General features: G+C 41.7%; 1 protein-coding gene across 2 annotated transcripts in view; it reads right to left on the bottom strand.

Moving 5' to 3' along the window:
- Positions 1-26,320, bottom strand: part of cdh13 (cadherin 13, H-cadherin (heart)) — a 568,028-nt gene that overhangs the window by 138,272 nt on the left and 403,436 nt on the right. For both annotated transcript variants that reach the window (XM_039017434.1, XM_039017433.1), the window contains exons 10-11: positions 18,355-18,537; positions 11,864-12,117 (exon numbers count right to left, since the gene is read on the bottom strand). In XM_039017434.1, the coding sequence (XP_038873362.1) occupies positions 11,864-12,117; positions 18,355-18,537 (437 nt within the window). The remainder of the gene's footprint in view (positions 1-11,863; positions 12,118-18,354; positions 18,538-26,320) is intronic.

A 26,320-nucleotide genomic window follows, 5' to 3' on the forward strand; every position in this document is an offset into this window, starting at 1 on the left:
CCACTTATTCCTCTCTCTCCTCAACCCTCTCTCTCATTACCAACCTCCACTTCACTCTCCATCCTCTCCCAAAACCTCTGTTTCTATTCCTCCATCCAACTCTACCCTTATCGCTCCTTTCTTTACCCTTCCCTCATTCATCTTAGGGAGTTTCCCTGAGCTGTCTATGTACTTTCTCTAGTACTTATCCTAACCACCAGAACTCCCCCACTCATCTGTAGGCTCTCATCCATAAAGAGAGCAGGGAAAATCAGAGGAGCAGGTTTCATATCTGATTTAATACACAAAAGGACATGAGAAACACTCAAAGATCAAATCAAATCAAATGTATCAGTCACATGCGCCGAATACAACAGGTGTAGACCTTACAGTGAAATGCTTACTTATGAGCCCCTAACCGACAGTGCAGTTTAAAAAAATACAGATAAAAGTAAGATGTAATTAAAGAGCAGCAGTAAAAAATAACAATATATACAGGGGGGGGGGGGGGGGGGGGTGCCGGTACAGAGTCAATGTGTGGGGGCACAGGTTAGTTGAGGTAGTATGTACATGTAGGTATAGTTAAAGTGACTATGCATAGATGACAACAGAGAGTGGCAGTGGTGTGGAGAGGGGAGGCGTGGGGAGGGGGACAATGCGAGTAGTCTGGGTAGCCATTTGACTAGATGTTCAGGAGTCTTATGGCTTGGGGGTAGAAGCTGTTTAGAAGCTTCTTGGACCTAGACTTGGCACTCCGGTACCACTTGCCGTGTGGTGGCAGAGAGAACAGTCTATGGCTAGGGTGGATGGAGTCTTTGACAATTTTTAGGGCCTTCCTCTGACACTGCCTGGTATAGAGGTCCTGGATGGCAGGAAGCTTGGCCCGAGTGATGTACTGGGCCGTGCGCACTACCCTCTGTAGTGCCTTGCGTTTGGAGGCCAAGCAGTTGCCATACCAGGCAGTGATGCAACCAGTCAGGATGCTCTCGATGGTGCAGCTGTAGAACCTTTTTAGGATCTGAGGACCCATGCCAAATATTTTCAGTTTCCTGAGGGGGAATAGGTTTTGTTGTGCCCACTTCACGACTGTCATGGTGTGCTTGGACCATGTTAGTTTGTTGGTGACGTGGACACCAAGGAACTTGAAGCTCTCAACCTGCTTCCCTGCAGCTCCGTCGATGAGAATGGTGGCGTGTTCGGTTCTCTTTTTCCTGTGGTCCACAATCATCTCCTTTGTCTTGATCACATCGAGGACGAGGTTGTTGTCCTGGCACCACACAGCCAGGTCTCTGACCTCCTCTCTATAGGCTGTCTCGTTGTTGTCGGTGATCAGGCCTACCACTGTTGTGTCATCAGCAAATTTAATGATGGTGTTGGAGTCGTGCCTGGCCGCGCAGTCATGAGTGAACAGAGAGTACAGGTGGGGGCTGAGCACGCACCCCTGAGGGGCCCCTGTGTTGAGGATCAGCATGGCGGATGTGTTGTTACCTACCCTTACCACCTGGGGGTGGCCTGTCAGGAAGTCCAGTATCCAGGTGCAGATGGAGGTGTTTAGTCCCAGGGTCCTTAGCTTATTGATGAGCTTTGAGGGCACTATGGTGTTGAACGCTGAGCTGTAGTTAATGAATAGCATTCTCAGATAGGTGTTAATTTTGTCCAGGTGGGAAAGGGCAGTGTGGAGTGCAATAGAGACTGCATCATCTGTGGATCTGTTGGGGTAGTATGCAAATTGGAGTGGGTCTAGGGTTTCTGGGACCATAGTGCTACAGGTCGGTAGTAATTTAGGCAGGTTACCTTAGTGTTCTTGGGCACAGGCACTATGGTGGTCTGCTTGAAGCATGTTGGTATTACAGACTCGGACAGGGAGAGGTTGAAAATGTCAGTGAAGACACTTGCTAGTTGGTCAGCGCATGCTTGCAGTACATGTCCTGGTAATCCATCTGGCCCTGCGGCCTTGTGAATGTTGATCTTTCTAAAGATCTTACTCACATCGGCTTCGGAGAGCGTGATCACACAGGCTTCCGGTACAGCTGGTGCTCTCATGCATGTTTCATTATTTGCCTCGAAGCGAGCATAGCAGTAGTTTAGCTCGTCTGGTAGGTTGGGGTATGTACGTACGGTCACTGTGGGGACGACGTCATCGATGCACTTATTGATGAAGCCAACGACAGATGTGGTATACTCCTCAATGCCATTGGAGGAAACCCGGAACATATTCCAGTCTGTGCTGACAAAACAGTCCTGTAGCTTAGCATTTGCTTCATCTGACACTTTTTTATTGATCTAGTCACTGGTGCTTCCTGCTTTAATTGTTACTTGTAAGAAGGAATCAGGAGGATGGAATTATGGTCAGATTTGCCAAATGGAGGGTGAGGGAGTGCTTTGTATGCATCTCTGTGTGTGGAGTATAGGTGGTTCAGAGTTCTTTTCCCTTTGGTTGCACATTATCTGATAAAAATTTGGTAAAACTGATTTTAGTTTCCCTGCATTAAAGTCCCCGGCTACAAGGAGTGCCGCCTCTGGGTGAGCGTTTTCTTGTTTGCTTATGGTGGATTATACCTCATTCAACGCTATCTTAGTGCCAGCCTCTGACTGTGGTGGTATGTAAACAGCTACAAAGACTATAGATGAAAACTCTCGCGGTAGGTAATGTGGTCTGCAGCTTATCATGAGAAACTCTACTTCAGGCGAGCAATAGCTCGAGACTTCCAGAGATATCGTGCACCAGCTGTTGTTTACAAAAATACATAGACCGCCGCCCTTTGTCTTACCAGACGGCGCTGTTCTATACTGCCGGGACATCGTATAACCAGACAGCTGTATGTTGGTATTGTCGTCGTTCAGCCACGACTCCGTGTTACAGTTTTAATGTCCCATTGGTAGTTTAATCTTCCCAATAACTCGGCCATTTTATTGTCCAAAGATTTGCTAGCAGAATTGAGGGGGGTGGGGGTTTATTCGATCGCCTCAGACTCCTCAGAAGGCATCCCGCCCTCCGGCCTCTCTTTCTCCGCCTCCCCTTCACGCAGATCACTGTGGTCGGGGCCTGTTCCAGAGGGAGCCATATATCCTTCTCCTAGGGCTCATCAGAGTCATGAAAGAAGAAAAAGGATTCTGCTAGTCCGTGGTGAGTAATCGCAGTCCTGAAGTCAGAAGTTCTTTTCGGTCATAAGAGACGGTAGCGGCAACATTATGTACAAAAATAGTAAAAAAAGAAGTTACAAACAATGCCGATAAAAATTTTTAAAAAACACAATCGGTTGGGGGCACGTGAAACTTATGCCTTCTGCTCCGGCGCCATACTACATTTGGCAATATAAAATGGCAAGATGCACCACCGAGACATCTGCACTATTATGACACTGTCTTGAAGTTGACAATGTTCACCGTCTCAAAAAGGAACATGATGAAAAGAAAGAATGGACAAGAACATGATGAAAGAAATAATGATTAAAGAAAAGCTCTCTGAAGAATGCCACTGCAGGAGAACAACTCCAAAGGGCAATTAAAGCCAGGTCCCCATTACCCAGTTCTTCTTCTAAGACCATCCAAAAAGCACAAACTACATGCATTGTCTTGAGCTACAGAGTACTGGTACTATTTGCAGGTGCCTGAAGAATATGGGTAAATACTATCTACTCTTCAGCCATGATAAAACAGTGCGGGACTTTCCTGGAATAGTTCCAGGAAAGAGAGTTCCAAAGATGTCACTCCAGGTGGGCAGCCCTTCCTGTGGAGTGACAACAGTGTCATTAAGAATGTTCAGATGGTGTGAGAGCCACTGGAGCTGCAGCACATCAGCAGAATGCCTGGTAGCAGGTCCAGTACAGGGCGGTCTGTCATCCTGCAGCTGGCCTTCCTGTTTCACAGCTCTCAACTGGGTCAACATGTACAGGACCACAGACACACTGACACACATACAGGTCTCTGGGGGGTCTTTCTACGTAGTCCATTACATAATCCCATGTCTCTGAAACGAACAAAAGCAGCACCACAGAAAGCAAACGGAGTCCCAATAGGATAACTATATCATAAGGTTATACAGTATCTGTCTGCCCTCATGTGATGTGTCACGACAGACACATCTGAGTTCAGCGTTTATTACAGAGCTTATTGTAGTCTTGTACAGCCCCTGTTGACTAGTTCCAGTAGATCAGTGTATAACGTGTCTCTCTCTCTCTCTCTGTGTGTGTGTGTGTGTGTGTGTGTGTGTGTGTGTGTGTGTGTGTGTGTGTGTGTGTGTTGACTGCATGGAGGGGGAGTCAGACTTAGCAGTGCTGAGGAGAGGGCGAGAGAGACATGTTATCACCCTGTCTGACCTTGTCAGATAAGGGCCTTTACGCTGCTCATACACCTCTCCTTCACATGGTCTCTCCAACTACATCCATCTCTCTCCGCTCTCCATCTTCCTCCTCCTTCCTTAACGTCTCTTCATGCCGCTGCCTCTTACTCGCCTTCCACTCCTTTAACCTGTTTGGGCTGCAGGGGCAGTATTGAGTAGCCGGATAAAAGGTGCCCATTTCAAACGGCCTCGTACTCAATTCTTGCTCGTACAATATGCATATTATTATTACTATTGGATAGAAAACACTCTCTAGTTTCTAAAACCGTTTGAATTATATCTGTGAGTAAAACAGAACTCATTTTGCAGCAAACTTCCTGACAGGAAGTGGAAAATCTGAAATCGATGCTCTCTTCTAGGGGCTGCCTATAAAGGTCCTTGATATTTATTAGAATACATGCACTTCATACGTCTTCCACTAGATGTCGACAAGCAGTGAGAGAAGAAATTGAGTGTGTGATCTGGGGTCGAATAATAGCTCTCGGCATGACGTGTCACCAGTTTCCTGTTTTCTGGAGAGCGCGTGAAGGGACCTGGTATTGCCTTCTGTAAAGCTGTCGTTATGGACGACTAATATCTCCGGCTTTGATTTTATTTGATACATGTGACAATATCATTGTAAAGTATGTTTTTTCAATATAGTTTTATTAGATTATTGAAATTTATTCGGGACGTTAGGCGTGTTGCGTTGTGTGCCTTTGTTCAGGAAGGAGAGCTTAGCGCCACTTTGCTAGCTTTCCATGCTAATTGACTGGAGAAGAGGACATTCTAAATCCAAACAACGATTGTTCCCGACAAAGGACCCCTTGTACAACATTCTGATGAAAGATCATCAAAAGTAGGACCCATTTTATGATGTTATTTCATATATCTGTCGAACATGTTGTACTAGTAGGTTGCGGCCAGGTTTTGGGCACGCTCTCGCCATAACGTAAACTGCATATCGTAATGAAGTTATTTTTAGAATTCTAACACGGCGATTGCATTAAGAACTAGTGTATCTATCATTTCCTATACAACATGTATTTTTTAGTTATGTTTATGAATAGTTATTTGGTCAGAATATGTGAGTGCCAGAAAAATATCCGGACGTTGTGGGAAAAAGATGCTACGTTAGCACAATGTATAACCACTGATTTCAGCTCTAAATATGCACATTTTCGAACAAAACATAAGTGTATGTATAACCTGATGTTATAGGACTGTCATCTGATGAAGCTTATCAAGGTTAGTCAAAAATTATATATCTTTTGCTGGTTTGTTACGATCGCTAACTTTTGCTGCTGGGGAATGGCTTGTGTTTCTGGCTATTGTGGTAAGCTAATATAATGCTACATTGTGTTTTCGCTGTAAAACACTTAAGAAATCGGAAATATTGGCTGGAATCACAAGATGCCTGTCTTTCATTTGCTGTACACCATGTATTTTTCAGAAATGTTTTATGATGAGTATTTAGGTATTTGACGTTGGTGTCTGTAATTACTCTGGCTGCTTCGGTGCCATTTCTGACGGTAGCTGTGATGGTAGCTGCAATGTAAAACTGATTTATAGCTCAAATATGCACATTTTTCGAACAAAACATAGATTTATTGAATAACATGTTATAAGACTGTCATCTGATGAAGTTGTTTGTTGGTTAGTTTGGTTGGTTCTTGGTTAGTTAGGTTGGCTTTGTGCATGCTACCTGTGCTGTGAAAAATCTGTCTGTCCTTATTTGTATTTGGTGGTGAGCTAACATAAATATACGTGGTGTTTTCGCTGTAAAACATTTTAAAAATCGGACATGTTGGCTGGATTCACAAGATGTTTATCTTTCAAATGCTGTATTGGACTTGTTAATGTGTGAAAGTTAAATATTTCTAAAAAATATATTTTGAATTTCGCGCCCTGCACTTGAAGTGGCTGTTGTCATATTGTGCCCGGCTTCGGGCTTGCAGCCATAAGAAGTTTTAAAGCCTCAGCACTTTTAATTTGATATGGCAAAAGAGAGGTGAAATTTTAAATTATGGATAAGTTGTTCTGTTTGAGACGCCGTTTGTACTTTCAAGGGAGGAAAAAACAAACCAACTATGTCTTTTAAAATGATATGGGTTAAGGGATAGGAGCTGGTCTGTCTATAAGGCAGAGGAGTTGGTTCTTTGCATGATTCCACTGAGGGTTGTCTGGGCTGCTTGGACTTCCTTTCAGTCTGGCTGGCAGGAGGCTGGGGTGAATGTGATTAAGTTGATTCTTATAAATTCATTTAATCCAATAAATTGAACTTTAGGCAGAACTAAGCTAGGACTTTATGTGGGTCATATTAGGTGCAAATACGGTTATCATTCTGTAGCTTGTAATACGTATTATTGATTCAAAGTAAGTATTTAAAGTACATACTGATGATATTCAGTAAAGTGCAGACAAGATACAAGCGGAGGTGCAGGCCGTACTGTATGTCAATACTCAAGTCAACAAAATGTACCTTCTTCCAGGATATTTCTTCCTCAAAATCACTAGAAAACAACCACACGAAAAACAGCACACACACACATCAAACAAAACACCAAACTAAAGAGATCTGTGGAAAAGTTTGCCAGGAAAGCAAGGGCATTCCCTCTCACTTCACTCCGCTATGTATCCCAGAATTCCAATTGTATATCTATATTTGTGATGTTCCTGAGGAACCCTTTAAAGCAAGGCTCCCCTTACTCAGGGCCAACTCTACCTTACAAACAGCCTGGGGGACAAGAGAAAGAAGAGCATCAGATCAGCAAAAACATGAATAAAGTCCAAAGCATATTGGACTTATTATGTTAACATAATATTTGCCAACCTGTCGATTCAGTTAGACTTGTATTGCATATTCACCCCTATAAAATACAGTATGACACTGTTCTTTAGATTCACAAATTCAATCAAATATATCATTGCTGTCTGATGAAAACCTAATCTTTTCAGGAAGTTGAAAAAATGACCATATTTTTCCCATTAACAAACATACAATTATGAAACTTCAGAAGCTATTTTCAATATATGTTCTTGGTCCTAGAGTCATGAAATGTTCAGACAACATTAAGGGGAGTTATTGCTTTTAATAAATGTAAAAAAGTTACAATTTGCAAAATTTTTGTTCTATTTCATCAGACAGTGGCGTTATACTATCTGATTAATAAAGGTTAGAGAGGTAGAGCAGATGAACACTGACATAAACAATAAGTGTAGTATTATTGTTCTGTATTTTTATGGATCATGGCCGACGGAATTGGCTGACACGATTTTCCTCATTTCCCATGAGTGTTCATTACACAATCCGTATAGCTTCTACAGCACTTACCTCTCCTAAGGAGTAAGATGCAGAAGCTCATCTTCCATTACTCACTGTATCAGACACAATATGACTCTAATGAATGCTGTTAGCCACATCAAAAAGCACTATTTATAGTTCCATTGGGCTCAGGTTGAAACTACTCAGCATTAGCTAGTCTTGTGAACAGCTTTTATCATAGCTGTTAATTACATCTTCAGAATTAGACTTCCTCCATATCATCAAGGGAAGAACAAGAGTGAGGCAACGAGATCAATGGGAACCCTGTTCCTTCTGCACGACGCATTCTTGTTCTAGCTCGTATGGAACAACATCCAGCAGGCTCAGTCTTTGAAAATGATCAGGGAATGTGATGGATCCACAATTAACATTGGTTTCAAGGTAGGACTAATGAAAAAGAAAAATGGTTTTGAAGGCTGATCTTTAGTCTTTGCACATACTATCTGAATAGACGTATTAGTAGTTCATCAGCCTTCTTTGATTATTTTACAAATTAGTCAACTTCAGTCATTCCTCCTTAGAATAGTGGGGAGAACAACTAGTAGGAACTCAGAACACGTATGTGCTGCCTTCTCCCCATTTTTCTCTGTCACTGCTCTCTATATACTCTTTCCCCATCTCCATCTCCAGCTCACAACGTCTTCCCCTGTCCTCATTCTCCTCTGGCCTTAGGTTAAGGCTATGGCACTTCAAAATCCGTTTCACTGGCAAAAGGTGATCAAAAGACATAAAAGAGCCAGATAGAGAGAGAAACAGATACAAGAGAGAGAGGAAGAGAGCGAGGTAGTAAGAAGCAGGCCACTTGTAAGAAGACTATGCCATAGGTAAGTGCAATCTCAGAAAAAAGGGTTCCAAACGGGTTATTTGCAGAAGGATAGGGTTCTACCAAGAATCGTTTTGATCAGAACAACACTTTTTGGAAGACAAGAGTTCTTTGTAAGTCAAATGGTTCTAGCTAGGACCTTTAACATCCTAAGAACAGTTTTTGGAAGAAAGGGAAGAATTCTTTGGAAGGCAAGAAGGGTTCTACATAGAACCATATATAATATTTCCCAGCATGCTCTATTGCAGGGAGATCTTCTGAATTGTTTGTTTTACTGTAAAACTGTATATGTGTTTTTGCATGTACATTGATTGGTTGATAAATGTTATGCTACACAAAGATAAATAACATACAGTTTTCTAAACTAATCCAATTTGTTAGTAATTGGATTTATTGCACCCGTTATTGAGATGGTTGTTCCAGTTTAGATTGAGGTATTCTCAGTATTCAATTCTGAATGCAGGTGGCGGGTGATTAACAATTCCACTTGTTGGATATCCTAACTCTGGCTGGATCCAATTGGAATTATACATCACTTTGCAAACCAGGAGATTCCTAACACCACTATGTTAGGGTATAACTAGGCCCTCAAAGAAAGACCTTATGATATACAGTATGTAATGTACTGTCATAAAGAATTACATTTGAATAAGGCTGGTGGGTATGTTGGAAATTACAAGATTATGTTATAATACTTTTACTACATCAAATGGTTTTATGCAACAGAATAGAGGGTTCTTATAACTCTATTGTGTCTGTGTGAACTGAAAGTGGGCCTCTGGGAGATAACACTGACAGGAGATTTACGATGTCTTTGGGGATACCGCATTCCAGAGCATGAGTTATTGGGGGAGATGGCTCCAGTATGGAGTTGCGGGGCCAGACACTGGTCTCTACACAATGCTAACTGTTTGTTCAGCAGATACTGTCTGCTGTGAATTCTAAGTATCTTCATACAAATCTTAACATTGTGACCCATTCCAACCAATCAAGCAATTAATCAAATGTATTTATAAAGCCCTTTTTTACATCAGCTGATGTCACAAAGTGCTATACAGAAACCCAGCCTAAAACCCCAAACAGCAAGCAATGCAGATGGAGAACCATCTGTTGTGTGTCATGTAGACTGAAGGAGGATGGACTTTGCTATAAAATGCTTTGGCTTAAACCAGCTCGTTGAGTTCTCAGTGAAAATAAATGCAGTTGACAGTGAGAGGACGTTTTTTTTTCTTCTGAGTTTAGTAAGAACCATCCAAAGATAAAAGGGTTCTCGGTAAAACCCTTTATAGACGCTTCTAGACTGAACCCTTCATCGAGGGTTCTAGGTAAAACCATATAAAGGGGGTTCTTTGAAGAACCCTACACATTTATTTCTAAGAGTGTAGTTTCTGGAATACAGACTCTTCTATGGGCATGAATAAATCAAAATGACCTGTATAACAGGATCACAGTACACTCCCACAGTCTGCACTAACATCCAGAACACACTCACCACACAGTACACATCAAATCCCCTGAACCTTTATATATGTGCATGGAACAGAGAGAAAAAGACAGGATTTAACTCAGGGATGAGAGCGAAGAAGTGGAGGACACGTAATCCTATAGTGAATGAAAGAATATTTAGTACATTTCATCTGTTGGAAGGATGGCATAGAATAGAGAATGACCAAGTACCAACGATATAGAACAGAGAGCGCAAATGAGGAGAGGGTATGATGGAGAAGTGAAATGTGGAAGAGGATCAGCTGTTTTTGAAAGATGATGAAAGAAAAGGGCATGAGTGCCTCAACTGAAGGAGGAAATAGAGGATAAATAAATATTGACTAAAAGGAGAGGAATTAATGGAGGAAAAGAGGGTCCAACAACATCAGAACTCTTCAGAAGAAATGAGGGGATGGAAAGAACCATTACTGCTTGTTGGTCTTTTTCACCAAACATGCATATTTAGGCTCATATCCAGAGTGTGACGTGTGCTCCCTCTCCAGCCTCTAGGTCACCAGGCTGCTCATTATGGCGCACACCTGTCACCATTGTTACGCGCACCTGCACATAGTCAGACTCACCTGGACTCTATCACTTCCTAGATTACCTGCACTATATATGTCACTCCTTTTGGTTCCTTCCCCAGGCGTAATTTTTTCTGTTTCATGTCTGTGCGTTGTTCGAGGTTCTTGGTTTGTATTATGTTACGTTTATTTATTAAAACATTCACTCCCTGAACTTGCTTCCCGACTCTCAGCACACTCGTTACAAACAGGGCAATACCAAAACCAGGACAGTGAGAATAATTCAAACCCAGAGTTTAGCAAAATCCTACTCAGGCGACATACAGTAAAGCCAACCTATTGCATTTGGCTGTAATACAGTGAGGAGGTTTTACTGCTCATAAACTACAAGAAACAATAATCATATAGTAGCTGTAATGTCATCATCTGGTGCGTTTTATTTCAGGGGTCATTTATGGCCTGATATATTTACATAAAACTATTTTAACTATTATGTAACACCAACCATTCGCTAACTTGAGCATCACAAATTGAGCGTAAATCTGTGCTAAAAGCCCATAAAGCAATCACGACTTTCCCCTCTTGTAAAGCAAGAGAAGTTCACCTAATGGCTCTCCAGAGCTGCCAGGGAACGATTTGACTGTTACACACAGCAAAAAGTAATGGACCTCCTAGACAGACAGTGTGGGAATGATTAGAGTGTTACACAGTTAAAGTTAATGAGGCTCTAAAGTGGGCCAGGTATGATTTGACTGTGGTGAAAACAGTTAACCTGAACACACCTCTATAGTAATAGGCCACCCCGGTGACAGAGGAATAATTTGAGTGTTTACAAAAAGTTGACAGCCAGACAGGCAGTTTTATGCGAAGGCGATTGGCTGACATATATAAGATGTCCATTTATAGTGTGTCTGGTGACAGACAGGGAGGGACAACTGAGGGATAGAGGGATGGAGAGAGGTGTGAGCCGGAACAGATGGAGAGATGTCTGGAAACCAAGAGGTGTGCTGTCATGGCTTCCGATTTGTTGTCTTTGTTAAATCACCTTGTCACACTAACATAGAGGAGCTCACTGTGAAGAATCTCTTTCTTTCAACACCATAGACAAACTCTGAAGGTGAGTGAGGATAAAGATTAAAAGGGTAAGAACAAATTCATTGTAGATCATTGTTGTTTGTCAAACTAAGTTGAACCCTGATTGTCCCCCTTGACAACTTTCAATCAATAACTGTGAGGAACATCTGTGGAATCAACGCCGTATGAGATTTACTGCACATAAACAGACCTGCACACAGCTCATTGTTGTCAAGCTGACAGTCAGTGTGGACCTCAATATCCATGAGATGACATTCAGGTTACAACCAAAGCCAGGACTCCTGGCTGAGGTTGATGACCTGATCACTCACCTGATGCTCTGTGATTGGAGAACGTCTGGGTCGGTGGCGTTGAGCAAGGCCACAAAACTTCCCAGGGGGATGTTCTCCATCTTAGTGACCTGGAGGGGGTCGGGAAAGAAGACGGGCCCCTCGTTGACGTCCAGGACAGTGATGTGTACGGTGGCCGTAGAGCTGGAGCCGTAGCCCACATCTGGCACCAGGGGGTCCTCGTTCTCCACCTTGATCAGCAGCGTGTGGAACACTACACTCTCATAGTCCAGAGGCTGGGGAGAGAGGAGAGAAGTGGAGGGAAGGAGGTGAGAAGAGAAAACATGTAAAGAACAGAAAGGAGACGATGGATGATAAGAACGGTAGGACAGCAACAAAGAGGTGAAGGGGAGAGAACATTTTTAAGAAAAAGTGGGAAAATGGAGGACAGCAGCAAACTAAGTAAAGGGGCAAAGTGCAGTGTGCTAGAGAAAAAATATACAATATTACAGCAATACTACAGCTATTCTGTAGTCCTGTATCCTATATATATTGCTAAATTGTATGGATTTATTGGAATAATGAGAGCAATAAAAGCTATGAGTGTTACAGGATCTTTAGGGTGCAACCTGTATGTTCATATCTCCAGTGAATAGGCCAGATTGTGCAGTAATATCACCATCCACCCTGCCTGTTATACTTAAGTGATAATGCCCGAGAAGCCGGTGTTTGGAGGATATATTGGCACGGGTGTTGTTAGGCCCAAGACAAAGTCGAGGGCCAGCAAACCGTGCCAATATGTCCTCCAAACATCGGCTTTGAGGGCATTATCACTTTTATACAACGGGTTACCAACATATTCAAATAATGATAGACATATTTTCATTAAAAGCACATTTTCTAGGGTTGCTAGAGAAGTGACCCAGTCATTCAGTCTTTTTGTTCTGTATCTATGGAAACGACCCAGTCGTTCGTTCTAAATGTTCCATTGCCATACTGGCTGGCAACGTTCTTATCCCTTGCTTGCTAGCTAGTCAACTACTGCTAATTTACAGTCACGTCAAAAAGTTCAGCCAGAATAACAGAAAAGTAGCTGCATTTGCATTTGTTTAAGCTTTTTTCTAGTGACATTTATTTAGATTCATCCATAACAATGAGCTAATGAGGTGCGATTTTGCCTGGCATAGAGAATGTGCTCACTCGTCAGGACACTGTTGTTCAGAGGAGTTCGCCAACAACACAGTTACAGTAACACAATCATTTCAAACTGAAGCGGGAAAGACTGACAATTAGCTGCGTTTCGTTTTACCTTTTTTTCAATTGAATTTCTTTGTATATATCCATAAAAATGATGCCAGCTGATTCATGATTTCGACCGGCTGAGAAATGTTACCTGCCTGTCTGTCTCGTCCCGACTCCCAACACGGTCATTACCATGGGACAGTTGGATATCTAATTTGAATATTAAAGCAATGTTGCAAATGTCGGAGAGACAGACATTAAGGTTTATACAAATCTCCACTAAACTAAATGTTAGTCTAAAAGAAATGGGAGATAATGTCTAGATGCTTTTTATAGTGGAGATCAAGTTTATACATTGCCTGGCTGGGTAGATGAGACAGTGGATTACGCAGTCAGATGGAACAGAGTAAATAGGCATTTTAAAATCATAGATTTAGCTGGTGGTAACTTGTGGAAGGGACACCAGCTGGAATGCGGTTTTAACCAATCAGCATTCAGGAATAGACCCACCCGTTGTGTAATGATACCACAAACAATACCTGTTTTAGCTCATTCATCATTAAGAGGATTGAGAGAGATAGGAGAGTCATTTGAGAGATAATTGAGAGAGATATTTGACCCTTTGCTAAGACCCGCCCCCTATACTATTGCAACCTCGGTCAACATTTTCCAGGGAAGCCCAATTCCCCTTTCAAACCACTATAGCAGGGGTGTCAAACTCCTTTTCCCCCAGGGGCCACAATCGTTCTTCACAGACCGCACTTAAATACTAATATATTTCCTTGCCATCAAAATCTGCAACAATCCATTGCTTTTGGAATTTCTGATGATCCCTGACTGCATAGCTTTTGTTGCGATGACTGTTACCAAGCTGGACAGAGTGAAGAGACTGTAAATGTAGGTCCATTATTTTCAATTGACCCCATCCATCTTTAGACATGTTGTACTTTACTTAAAGAGGTCAAGTTTTTTCTGTGAGCCAATAGGGTAACCAAGGTAACCATGGAATGTTTTCCCCCAAGGCGAGCGGGGCCGTGACATTATATCTAATACTAACTGAGAGTATTGTATTTTTATACAATCACAATGCTGTCAAAGTGTGTTCTTAAAGAGTCGATTGAATGCCACGCATGTCACACGTGACGTCATTTTGAATTTTGAATAGCTCCCCGTGTGTTTATGCTAGAGGCTTACCCGCAGATCAATACCCTCTTTATGCCGACATGAAGCTTGCTCCTATTCCTTAACATGGGGCTTGTGAAAGCAGTGTTTGTCAACACATAGGAGTCTCTGAATGCACTGTGCATGAATTCAAAGCTACTAACAATTTTTGGAGCTAACAGTGCTCTCAAATTGTTTGCTGATGTCGACAGTAGATGAGAGAATTATATTCCTAATATAGCCAATTTACAGTAGCTCGCCAATAGAGGGTGCCAACAGAAAGTATTCACACCCCTTTTCCACATTTTGTTGTGTTACAGACTGAATTTAAAATGTATAAATTGTCACTGGCCTACACACAATACCCCATAATGTCAAAGTGGAATTATGTTTTTTTTTTAAATGTTCCACAAATGAATACAAAATGAAAAGCTAAAATGTCTTGAGTCAATAAGTATTCAACCACTTTTTTATGACAAGCCTAAATAAATTCAGGAGTAAAAATGTCGCTTAACAAGTTACATAAGTTGCATGGACTCACTCTCTGTGCAGTAATAGTGTTTAACATAATTTTTGAATGTCTACCTCATCTCTGTACCCCACACATACAATTATCTGTAGGGTCCCTCAATAAAGCGGTGAATGTCAAACACAGATTCAACCACAAAGACCAGGGAGGTTTTACAATGCCTCACAAAGAAGGGCACCTATTAGTCAATTATTTCTAAACAAGCAGACACTGAATATCCCTTTGAACATGGTGAAGATATTAATTACACTTTGGATGGTTTATCAATACACCCAGCTACAACAAAGATACAGGCATCCTTCCTAACTCAGTTGCCAGAGAGGAAGGAAACCGCTCAGGGATTTCACCATGAGAACAATAGTGACTTTAAAACAATTACAGAGTTTAATGGCTGTGATAGGACAACACTGAGGATGGAATAACAACATTGTAGTTATTCCACAAACAAACCTACTCTGAACAAAAATATAAATGCAACATTTAAAGTGTTGGTCCCAATGTTCCATACTCACAAAACGCGTATTTCTCTCAAATGTTTTGCAAACATTTATTTACATCCCTTTTAGTGGGCATTTCTCCTTTGACAAGACAATCTATCCACCTGACAGGTGTGGAATTTCAAGAAGCTAAACATCATGCTCATTACACATGTGCACCTTGTGCTTGGGACAATAAAAGGCCACCCTAAAATGTGCAGTTTTATCACACAACACAATGCCACAGATGTCTCAAGTTTTGAGGGGGCGTGCAATTGGCATGCTGACTGCAGGAATGTCCACCAGAGCTGTTGCCAGAGAATTTATAAATTTCTCTACCATAAGCTGCCTTCAAAGTCGTTTTAGAGAATTTGGCAGTACGTCCAACCGTCCTCACAACCGCAGACCATGTGTATGTATGTCATCATGTGGGTGAGCGGTTTGGTGATGTCAACGTTGTGAACAGAATGCCCCATGGTGGCGGTAGGGTTATGGTATTGGCAGGCATGAGCTACGGACAACGAACACTTTTGTGTCACTAAATTGAAATGTATTTATGGCAATTTGACTAAATTGAAATTTACTAAATTTCACTAAATTGAAATGTATTGATGGCAATTTGAATGCACAGAGATACCATGACAAGATCCTGAGGCCCATTGTCGTACCATTCATCCACCACCATCACCTCATGTTTCAGCATGATAATGCATGACCCCATGTCGCAAGGAGCTGTACACAATTCCTGGAAGCTTAAAATGCCCCAGTTCTTCCATGGCCTACATACTCACCAGACATGTCACCCATTGAACATGTTTGGGATGCTCTGGATTGATGTATACGACAGCGTGTTCCAGTTCCTGTTAATATCCAGCAACTTTGCACAGCCATTGAAGAGGAGTGGGACAACATTCCACAGGCCAAAATCAACAGCCTAATCAACTCTATGCAAAGGAAATGTGTCACGCTGCATAATGAAAATGGTGGTAACACCAGATACTGACTGGCTTTCTGATCCATACCCCTACCTTTTTTGTATATGTATATCTGTATTCACAGTCATGTGAAATCCATAGATAACTGATTTCCTTATATGAACTGTAACTCTGTAAAATCGTTGAAATTGTTACATGTTGTGTTTATATTTTGGTTCAGTACAATTAACAGAGTGAAAAGAAGGACACCTGTACAGAATAAAAATATTCCAAAACATGCATCCTGTTTGCAACAAGGAAATAAAGTAATACTGCAAAAATGTGGCAAAGTGATGAACTTTTTGTCCTGAATAGAAAGTGTTATCTTTGGGGCAAATCCAATACAACATTACTGAGTACCACTCTCTATATTTTCAAGCATAGCGGTGGCTGCATCATGTCATGGATATGCTTGTAATCTTTAAGAACTGTGGATTTTTCAGGATAAAATGGAGCTAAGCACAGGCAAAATCCCAGAGGAAAACCTGGTTCAGTCTGCTTAAAAACTAAAACACAAAGCCAAATGTACACTGGAGTTGCTTATCAAGAAGACAGTGAATGTTCCTGAGTGGCTGAGTTACAGTTTTGACTTAATTGTAATTGAAAATCTATGGCAAGACCTGATAATTGTTGTCTAGCAATGATCAACAACTAATTTGACAGAGCTTGAAGAATTTTGAAAAGAATAATGGGCAAATGTTGCAGAGACTTACCCAGAAAGAATCAACAGCTGTAATCACTGCCAAATGTGAATCTAACACGGTGTGAATACTTATGTAAATTAGATATTTCTTCATTTCATTTTGCTGTTTTTTTCATCTAAAATTTCTAAAAACATGTTTTCACTTTGTCATTATGGGTTACTGTTTGTAGATGGGTGAGAGAAAAAAATGTGTGTAATCCATTTTGAATTCAGGCTGCAACACAATAAAATGTGGAATAAGTCAAGGGCTGAATATGAATACTTTCTGAAGGCAATATACATTAAGAGAAAACTAATCATAACTAACTAGCAATGTTTTCAAAGAGAGCTAGCTAGCCAGCTAGCTATCAAGCAATGCAACAATAGTATAATTTCAGAATCAAAAAAGACTTCAACGGGCTCTGTATTTCAGGTGTCATAGTATTTAGGGGGTTCACTCAATGCTCTAGAATGTAGGGTGAAAAAATTGGTCAATTTAAGAGGGTGCTAATAAATGAATGTCAAAATGTAGTTTTCTTTGCACTATGTCATTGTAAATCACATACAATAATTAATTAGTTTATTTTCTACAATATTACAACCTATATTATAACTATAATATAATGCTTGTACTTAACAGTGTTGATGAAATAAGAACGCTAGTTTGTTGTGACCGTTGCTAGTTTAGATTGTGCCGCTCTTGGTTGTAGCTCTCCCATTATCGGCATTGGGAGATGGTAACATTTGGAGGTGTTTCTGCACTTTGGACCAATCAAAATCAACATGATACACTCTTCATTTTCATCTCCAGATCCTTGGCTTTCATTGGCTATATTGGTGATCAATCTAAGATGAGAGGGGCAAAGGGAAAGACTCCGAAATACACCATGAAAACTGGAACAGATTGCTTTCATGAATGGTAGATATTGAAATTCAGTCTGCTAGCTTAGTAAAAAAAATATATACATACAGTATATATATATAAAGGCCCAATTTTGATTTGTATTCCCCGGATTTCATTTAGAAAAAGACCATGTTATCACACACTAACCTGCAGCCACTAGCTAACCCGAATCATGCTAAATTCTCAGAGTAAATAGTCTAACATTTTAACCATATGTGGTAGAGACAGGGTTTGGACTATTGTTTTTCTGATGCAATTCTCTATTGAATGGACATTTATAAACCTTGAATGAAAAAATAACTTTAGGGGTGAACATCCTACATAGTTGTGAGTGCCCCTGTTGCACTGTTCAATTATTTAGCTATTTAAATCATGTATTTTTAATGAAAACTCTCAGTTTTTCCATTTCCCTCATCGGATCCATGGGTTTTAAACATAAGCTTATCCGAGGTGTTGGACTTGACGACAGTTTCTATCCACAGGAGCGCTGGAATTGGTTGCCCAAATCTCTGGGGCAGGGCTTAGCGAAGGGTCAATTGAGAGAACTTTAGGGCCCTGTGGTTACCTTGACAACAGAGAGCATGCCCTCGTTGTTGTCGGGGTTGGTTTGGATTTCGAAGTTCTGAGTGGGGTCACCGTTGATGATGGAGTAAATAGCTCGCCACGCCCCCGTCGCTGGGTCATCTCTGTCATCCACCGTCAGGTTGACAGCCACACCTGTGGAGCCCTCGTCCACATTGGCCTGGAACTGGAGGGACAGACAGAGACAGAGGGACGAGACTGGTCAACACTTGTGTCATTATAGAGGTATTGAACTGGACACATAGAGACATTACTGGTTATCACACATTTATTATAAACAGGTGGTTTATATTCAATGGCCTGGAACAAGACACACAGACATTACTGGTCAACACATACAGATAGCAGACGTACGTTCAACAAGGGAAATAGTTTGCAAACGTAAGCTAAAGTTAACTAAGACATTCCATTTATTTTGTGTTAGCTACTTGTGGGTTCACCGTAACATTTTGGAATTTTCATTCAAATCGTTCAACAAATTGTTACTTACTGTAGTAACATGTTCACCCTTTCAGTTGGACAGTGGTTTAACCTTGATTTTAGGTAAAAAATAAGGGATTTTATCATTATCATCATCATCATCATCACCTCAGTGGACTTGGGACTGACAAGTGAGGGATAGAGTATGGTGTTTCTCAAGATAGGTTGCCCAGTCTGAATCCCGCTCCTCTCGAAGTGACTCACATCTAGAGGCTATTAAAAGCATAACGTTTTATCTCACTTACATCATTTACATCTCTCAAGTGCTATTGAGTTGAATCCAGTGTCAAACTCCTCTCTCTGGAGCGGTTCGAGAGCTTCAAGTGTCCACATCACTAAGGCTCTATCATGGTCCAAACACACCAACACAGTCGTGAAGAGGGCACGACAACGCCTCTTCACCCTCAGGAGGCTGAAAAGACTTGGCATGGGCCATCACCGCTTGGTATGGCAACTGCTTGGTATCCGACCGCAAGGCGTTACAGAGGGTAGTGCGTACGGCCCAGTACATCATTGGGGCCGAGCTCCATGCTATCCAGGACCTCTATACCAGGAGGTGATAGAGGAAGGCCCTAAAAATGTTCAAATACTCCAGCCACCCAAGTCATAGAGTGTTCTCTCTGCTACCGCACGGCAAGCTGTACCGTTGTACCAAATCTGGAACCAACAGGACCCTGAACAGCTTCTACCCACAAGCCATAAGACTGCTAAATAGTTTGTTAAATCGTTAACCAAATAGCTACCTAGAGTATCTGCATTGACCCTTTTTGCATTCACTTTTTTGACTCAGAGTACATGTGGTCAGGGGGCACTGACATTGTGTCCCAAATTAAAATTAGAATTAGAAAACCTTATTGTCCACTCAATTTGAAAGTGTATCTTTGGCTTCATCACAAAAAAACATACATTAATACCACATCATGAGCACTCCATTCTCAAGATGAATAAATAAATCATACAAAGTGCTACAGTGAAGTTCACTGAGTGTACAAAAAACCAAGAACACCTGCTCTTTCCGTGACATAGACTGACCAGGTGAAAGCTACAGTATGATCCCTTATTGATGTCACTTGTTAAATCCACTTCAATCATGTAGAAGAAGGCAGGTTAAAGAAGATTTTTTAAGCCTTGACACAATTAAGACATGGATTGTGTATGTGTGCCATTCAGAGGGTGAATGGGCAAGACAAAATATTTAAGTGCCTTTGAATGGGGTATGGTAGTAGGTGCCAGGCGCACCAGTTTGTGTCAAGACCTGCAATGCTGCTGGGTTTTTCACGCTCAACAGTTTCCCATGTGCATCAAGAATGGTCCACCACCCAACGGACATCCAGCCAACCTGACACAACTGTGGAAAGCATTGTAGTCAACATGGGCCAGCATCCCTGTGGAATGATTTTAACAACTTTAACAACTAAATATTAGGAAGGTGTTCTTAATGTTTTGTACACTCAGTGTATGTTGTGACATTGGTGTAAAACCATAATCATCATCAAGTGATCCCCACCCTATTCCATTTATAGTGCACTACTTTTGACCAGGGTACATAAGGTGCCATTTAGGATGCAGACTGTGTGTCTGTGAATGCCAGGTTAAGCAGTCTGAGGGCTGCACTGAGGCTGTCCGGGGTGAAGCAGCACTAAGGCTATCCGGTCTGAAGCAGCACTGAGACTGTCCGCGGTGAAGCAGCACTGAGGCTATCCGGTCTGAAGCAGCACTGAGGCTGTCCGGGGTGAAGCAGCACTAAGGCTATCCGGTCTGAACCAGCCCTGAGACTGTCCGCGGTGAAGCAGCACTGAGGCTATTCGGTCTGAAGCAGCACTGAGGCTGTCCGGGGTGAAGCAGCACTAAGGCTATCCGGTCTGAAGCAGCACTGAGACTGTCCGCGGTGAAGCAGCACTGAGGCTGTCCGGGTGAAGCAGCACTGAGGCTATCTGGAGTGAAGCAGCAGCAGCAATCATTTTTTTATATGTAAGTCAGCGGGACTCAACCAAAAAAACAAGTTTGTGTGGAAAGAAAGAAATACAGACGTGCATGCATACGAGACAGCTCTATCCTATGCCCTTCCCACAGAATCTCCATTTGTTTCTCATTGTCACTCCTACCCTATTGTTGTAGAGAACCCTTAATCTGATTCATATCAGGAATGTATTCTGCTTGGCAGCCACTTTGTTGTAGTGTGCATTGTGAAGCACAGGAATACTCTAGGAGCCTTAATGCATCTAGCCGAAAGCAATTCCCTCTCTCTCTGTCAGGACCATTATTGTATCACAGTTTACAGAGTAATCTATCAGGCACACAACGCCCTGTTTAAGGACAGTGCTGTATTCCAGATGATGGTGTATTCTGTCAGGATGGTATTTTGGGTCACAGATTACCGCTCACTCTTCCCAACACACCATGCATTGGTTGTTGGAACAAAGCTCTTTCAAAAACAAACTTTACACAACTCAGTCATTTAGGCTACAGAGGACAGAAGCAAAATGTTCTTCTAAAGGAGAGAAAGAAAGAAAAAGAAACAGAGAAAAAGAGGGAATGAAAAATATACCTGGGGTAACACAGCTAGTTTACAGACCTAACCCTATTCTGATGTTAAACCTCAAACGGCATCCTCAATGGGAGGGAACATGGCCTGTTGCTAAGCACCATGACATCCTGTTCTATGGCTGCTTTCCCCCTGTGATTACAACAGTTACACACTACTTACACGCTGATTAGCAGGATAGCAGGCTGCTGTAACTGCAGACCAGACCTCAGCCTCCCTCCCTCCCCAAGAACCCCTGTGGATCGTAGCGTTGCGGCTGTGCGGTGCACCGCGGAGAGGGAACATTCCCATTCCACAGGCATAAGACAACCCACAAAAGCCATTACCACAGACAGAGCACGGAATCAGGGATGTCCCACTGATCAGGGATCCCTGAAGAATTCTAATAATGAGCTGCCTTGAATATTCTTCTGCTTAAATAGTGTGGTGATTTTGTTGCAGGAGCAAATGGATAGCCACACTTCTCCAGTGATACTTTGAAACGGCCTCTACGAATAGTAAAGAGGTTTTTGGGATCCTTCTTCAAGGTGCATTGAAAGATTTGAGGAGGACAAATTGTTAAAAGCACACACACACACACACACACACACACACACACACACATACACATACACACACACACACACACACACACACACACACACACACACACACACACACACACACACACACACACACACACACACACACACACAGAAAGATCACTGGCCATTCGGGTTTCATTTAATCATCTCAAGCAGCCATGCGGTCAGAAGGATGTATTCAATCTTTGTCGCCCGTTACCACTGAGCCCCTGCCCTGCTACTGATAAGACCCCAATACCTCTGAGTGCACAAAGTAACCAGCGGTGTGAGAGGATGGGGGAAATAACCACTAACTCAGACTGGCCCTGGTGTGTCATACACACACAGACAGAGTGTGTGTGTGCACGTGCGTGTGCGTGACCCTGGGTTCTTGTTTTGTGTTCTTGTGGTGTGTGTGTGTGTGTTCTTGTGTATATCGGAGAGAGAGACAAACAGACCCAGAGCCAGCCCCAGAACCAATTATAGAGCAAGGGAGCTCTGTTAATACACAGTGAAGGGATGACCAGGTCAGTAGAGGCCAAACCAGGGCAGTTCAGTGCAGGCAGGAGGAGAAACACATACACCCTCTGATTTAATTTAGCTGCCTGCTAGGGATTAGAGCCATACATTCACCAGCTGTCATATTGGGACTCATATCAGCTGACTGGATGATCCCATTGAGTTGACCTGCTGATAACAGTTTGACAGCTCTTTAATGTGGTGAACTCTAGCGCTACCCATTTCATATGATATGGGTCCATCACAATAACAATGTCCTCCCGCCTGTAACCTGACACAACTGTAGTTCAACAGACCATCAACAGGTGAAGGAGGGAGGAAGCAGCCACTCTGAAAACCACCCACTGAGAACAAACTGGCTGAATCAACGTTGTTTCCACGTCATCGCAACAAAAGAAAATCAATGTGATGACGCTGAATCAACGTGGAAAACTGATTGGATTTGAAAAAAGGAATCAACGTCAGGGAATTTTGTATTTCTTTCACCCAAATTTTAACCTCAATCCAATGACATTTGTTTCACGTTGAATTCACGTTAGTTGACACATCAACCAAGTTTTTTTCAAAACTAAACGTTGAACTGATGTCTGTGTCCAGTGGGCAGAGATTGTTTTTAGGGCCATCATACAATGCATACTTCTTGTTTACTATGAAAATGGCCTGGCATATCTCTCTGTGCATTCCCCACTTGTTGCTGACAATGCATATTGATCTAATATGGGGATATAATGGGAGCAGGGGGTCAATATCAAACCTCATTAACATCACTTTGGAAATTGCTTCCTATTTCTTTCCAACTTTTCCAATCATTCTATGCCAGCTGGCACTATGAGCCTGTTGGAAGCCAACGACCCTGAATTTATTGCCTTTGTTGAGATATCCACTCTATGTGCTGTCAATGACCACTGCCTGTGTGTCTGTCCCTGGCCTTCCTCTCCACATGTGAATAGGATATGGCGATTGGCTGCTCATCCTGCATTAACCTTTTCTCAATAGGGGGTGCTGTTTGCACTTTGTAATAATTTCGTTCCGAAATTAAACTGCCTCGTACTCAATTCTTGCTCGTACAATATGCATATTATTATTACTATTGGATAGAAAACACTCTCTAGTTTCTAAAACCGTTTGAATTATATCTGTGAGTAAAACAGAACTCGAGTTGGAGCAATTTTCCTATGAGGAAGTGAGAAATCTGAAATCTGCAGGCTGTTCTGAGGTCGGTTTATTAATTTCATGTCTTCTATTGGTTGAGATGCACTGCATACGCCTTCCCCTGGATGTCAGCAAATAGTGAGAATTGGAATGGAGTTGCTAGGCAGATCTGAGGCCTTATAAATGGGCTGGCAACGTGGGGTCCTCTCTTTCTCTCTTTCGCCATGACGCAAGACAGACCTCAGGATGGCGTTCTAGAAAGCTCCCGTTATAGCCCTTAGATATATCCGGCTCTGATTTTATTCGATATAGGTGTTAAAGACATCATAATGTTGTTATTTTAAACCGAGTTATATCAGTTTATATCAGTATATTGCGATTTTCGGGTATTTATTTGTGCTGCGTTCTAGTGAGTTGGGCACGTCTGGCCCACATGGCTAATGTTTACTGCTAATTCCAAAGTTGAAGGCGACAATCTACAACCGAGCAACGATTCATTTGGAAAAAGGACAACTTGCCCAAGATTCTGATGGGAGCTCATCAAAAAGTAAGAACTATTTATGATGTTAATTCGTTGTTCTGTTGAAAAATGTAAAACTCATATTCCGCCATTAATTTCGGTGCGGTCTCACTTTAACGCACGCTGTATGTCGTAGTAACGTTAATTTTAAAAATCTAACACAGCGATTGCATTAAGAACTAATGTATCTTTCATTTGTTGTCCAACCTGTATTTTTTTGTCAAGTTTAAATTTAGTTACTGATTAGATTAGGTGCCTCTCCCAAGATTTCTCCCGACATATTGTTGGCAGCTTGGCTACTATTCTCATTGTATAACCACGATTTGTGCCGCTAAATATGCACATTTTTGAACAAACTCTATATGTATTGTGTAATATGATGTTATAGGACTGTCATCTGAAGAAGTTTGAGAAGGTTAGTGAAAAAATTTATATCTTTTGCTGGTTTATTCGTTATCGCTATTGTTGGCTTGAATCAATGCTGTTGTGTGGTTGGCTATTGTAGTCAGCTAATATAATGCTATATTGTGTTTTCGCTGTAAAACACTTAAAAAATCTGAAATATTGGCTGGATTCACAAGATCTTTGTCTTTCATTTGCTGTACGCTGTGTATTTTTCATAAATGTTTTATGATGAGTATTTAGGTAATTCACGTTGGTCTCTGTAGTTATTCTAGTTGCTTTGGTGAGAGTTGTGATGGTGGCTGCAATGGTAAACTATGATTTATACCTGAAATATGCACATTTTTCTAACAAAACATATGCTATACAATAAATATGTTATCAGACTGTCATCTGATGAAGTTGTTTCTTGGTTAGTGGCTATTTATATCTTTATTTGGTCGAAATTGTGATAGCTACCTATGCAGGAAAAAAATGGTGGAAAAAAAAGGTTGTGTCTTTTGCTATCGTGGTTAGCTAATAGATTTACATATTGTGTCTTCCCTGTAAAACATTTTAAAAATCAGAAATGATGGCTGGATTCACAAGATGTGTATCTTTCATCTGGTGTCTTGGACTTGTGATTTAATGATATTTAGATGCTAGTATTTACTTGTGACGCTATGCTAGGCTATGCTAGTCAGCTTTTTTACTGATGGGGGTGCTCCCGGATCCGGGATTGTGATGAAGTAGAAGTTAATGTTAATAAGTGGAGTGAAGAGGAGAAAGAAAATCTCTCTCTCTCTCGCTCTCTGCTCACAGTGTACCGTCACACACTCATCATACTCATCTTTTTACACCTCCACCACCCCTCCTACTCGGCAGCCCACCATCCCCCCATCATCTGACAGACCACAGAAAAGAGAGATAAACTTACAGTGGTCCCGGACAGTCAGACAGAATGGCTTATGAATTTAAATGTGGTTTGATTTGGTTGGTCTGACAGAGAGACAGCCATGCAGGGAGAGAGTACAGCAGAGCAGCTGTTCATTTGTCCTAATGGAAAGTGCTTTGTGACATCTCTGTGGCACCATAGATTGAGCTGACAGCAAACACACAGTGCCATGTCACTTTAGTCCCTGAGGAGACAACACTATTCCCCTAAGGAGCTGTGACATCACAGCAGAGGTGCAGACTCTTAAAGGTACAGTACGTCTTTCTACAGACAGTGTTGTTCTTTCTCTTTCTGCCTGCTGGCATCATCTGACCTGACTTCACAAAAACAATTGAAAAGCCCCCAAAGAAAGATCCTATGCTTGAACTTGTATCATTATTACTCTAGTTTGATACATTACTTTTGATAGGATGATTAATTTGAACAGTGCATGCTTCTAATTCACATCTGGGTAGCTAGCAGTACGTTGAGAGAAAATATTCTCCTACATGCTAAAATATCATTATTCCCAGGCGCAAAATAAAAATCGTATAAATCTTTCAGCAGTTCTCTCTTACCCAGTCAGCTTGCTTATGAAAGCTGCTTATCTCATCTGATTGATGTGCTTCCTTCAGACAGAATGAACACCTAAAATAGTTTGTGTGCAGACTCACTCACACGTGCGCACACACACGCATACACACACACACACACACAAACACACACACACACCCTCTCTCTCTCCTACATACATGGGCCAAGGAAGTTAATGAGCATACCTGCACTATTATTACATTTGAAGAGCTCCAGCTCAAGCTGTTCCCATAGATACACTTCAGCTGAACATATGGTACA

The sequence above is a fragment of the Salvelinus namaycush genome, chromosome 21 (genome assembly GCF_016432855.1).
Source record: "Salvelinus namaycush isolate Seneca chromosome 21, SaNama_1.0, whole genome shotgun sequence".
In the NCBI taxonomy this organism is placed as follows: domain Eukaryota; kingdom Metazoa; phylum Chordata; class Actinopteri; order Salmoniformes; family Salmonidae; genus Salvelinus; species Salvelinus namaycush.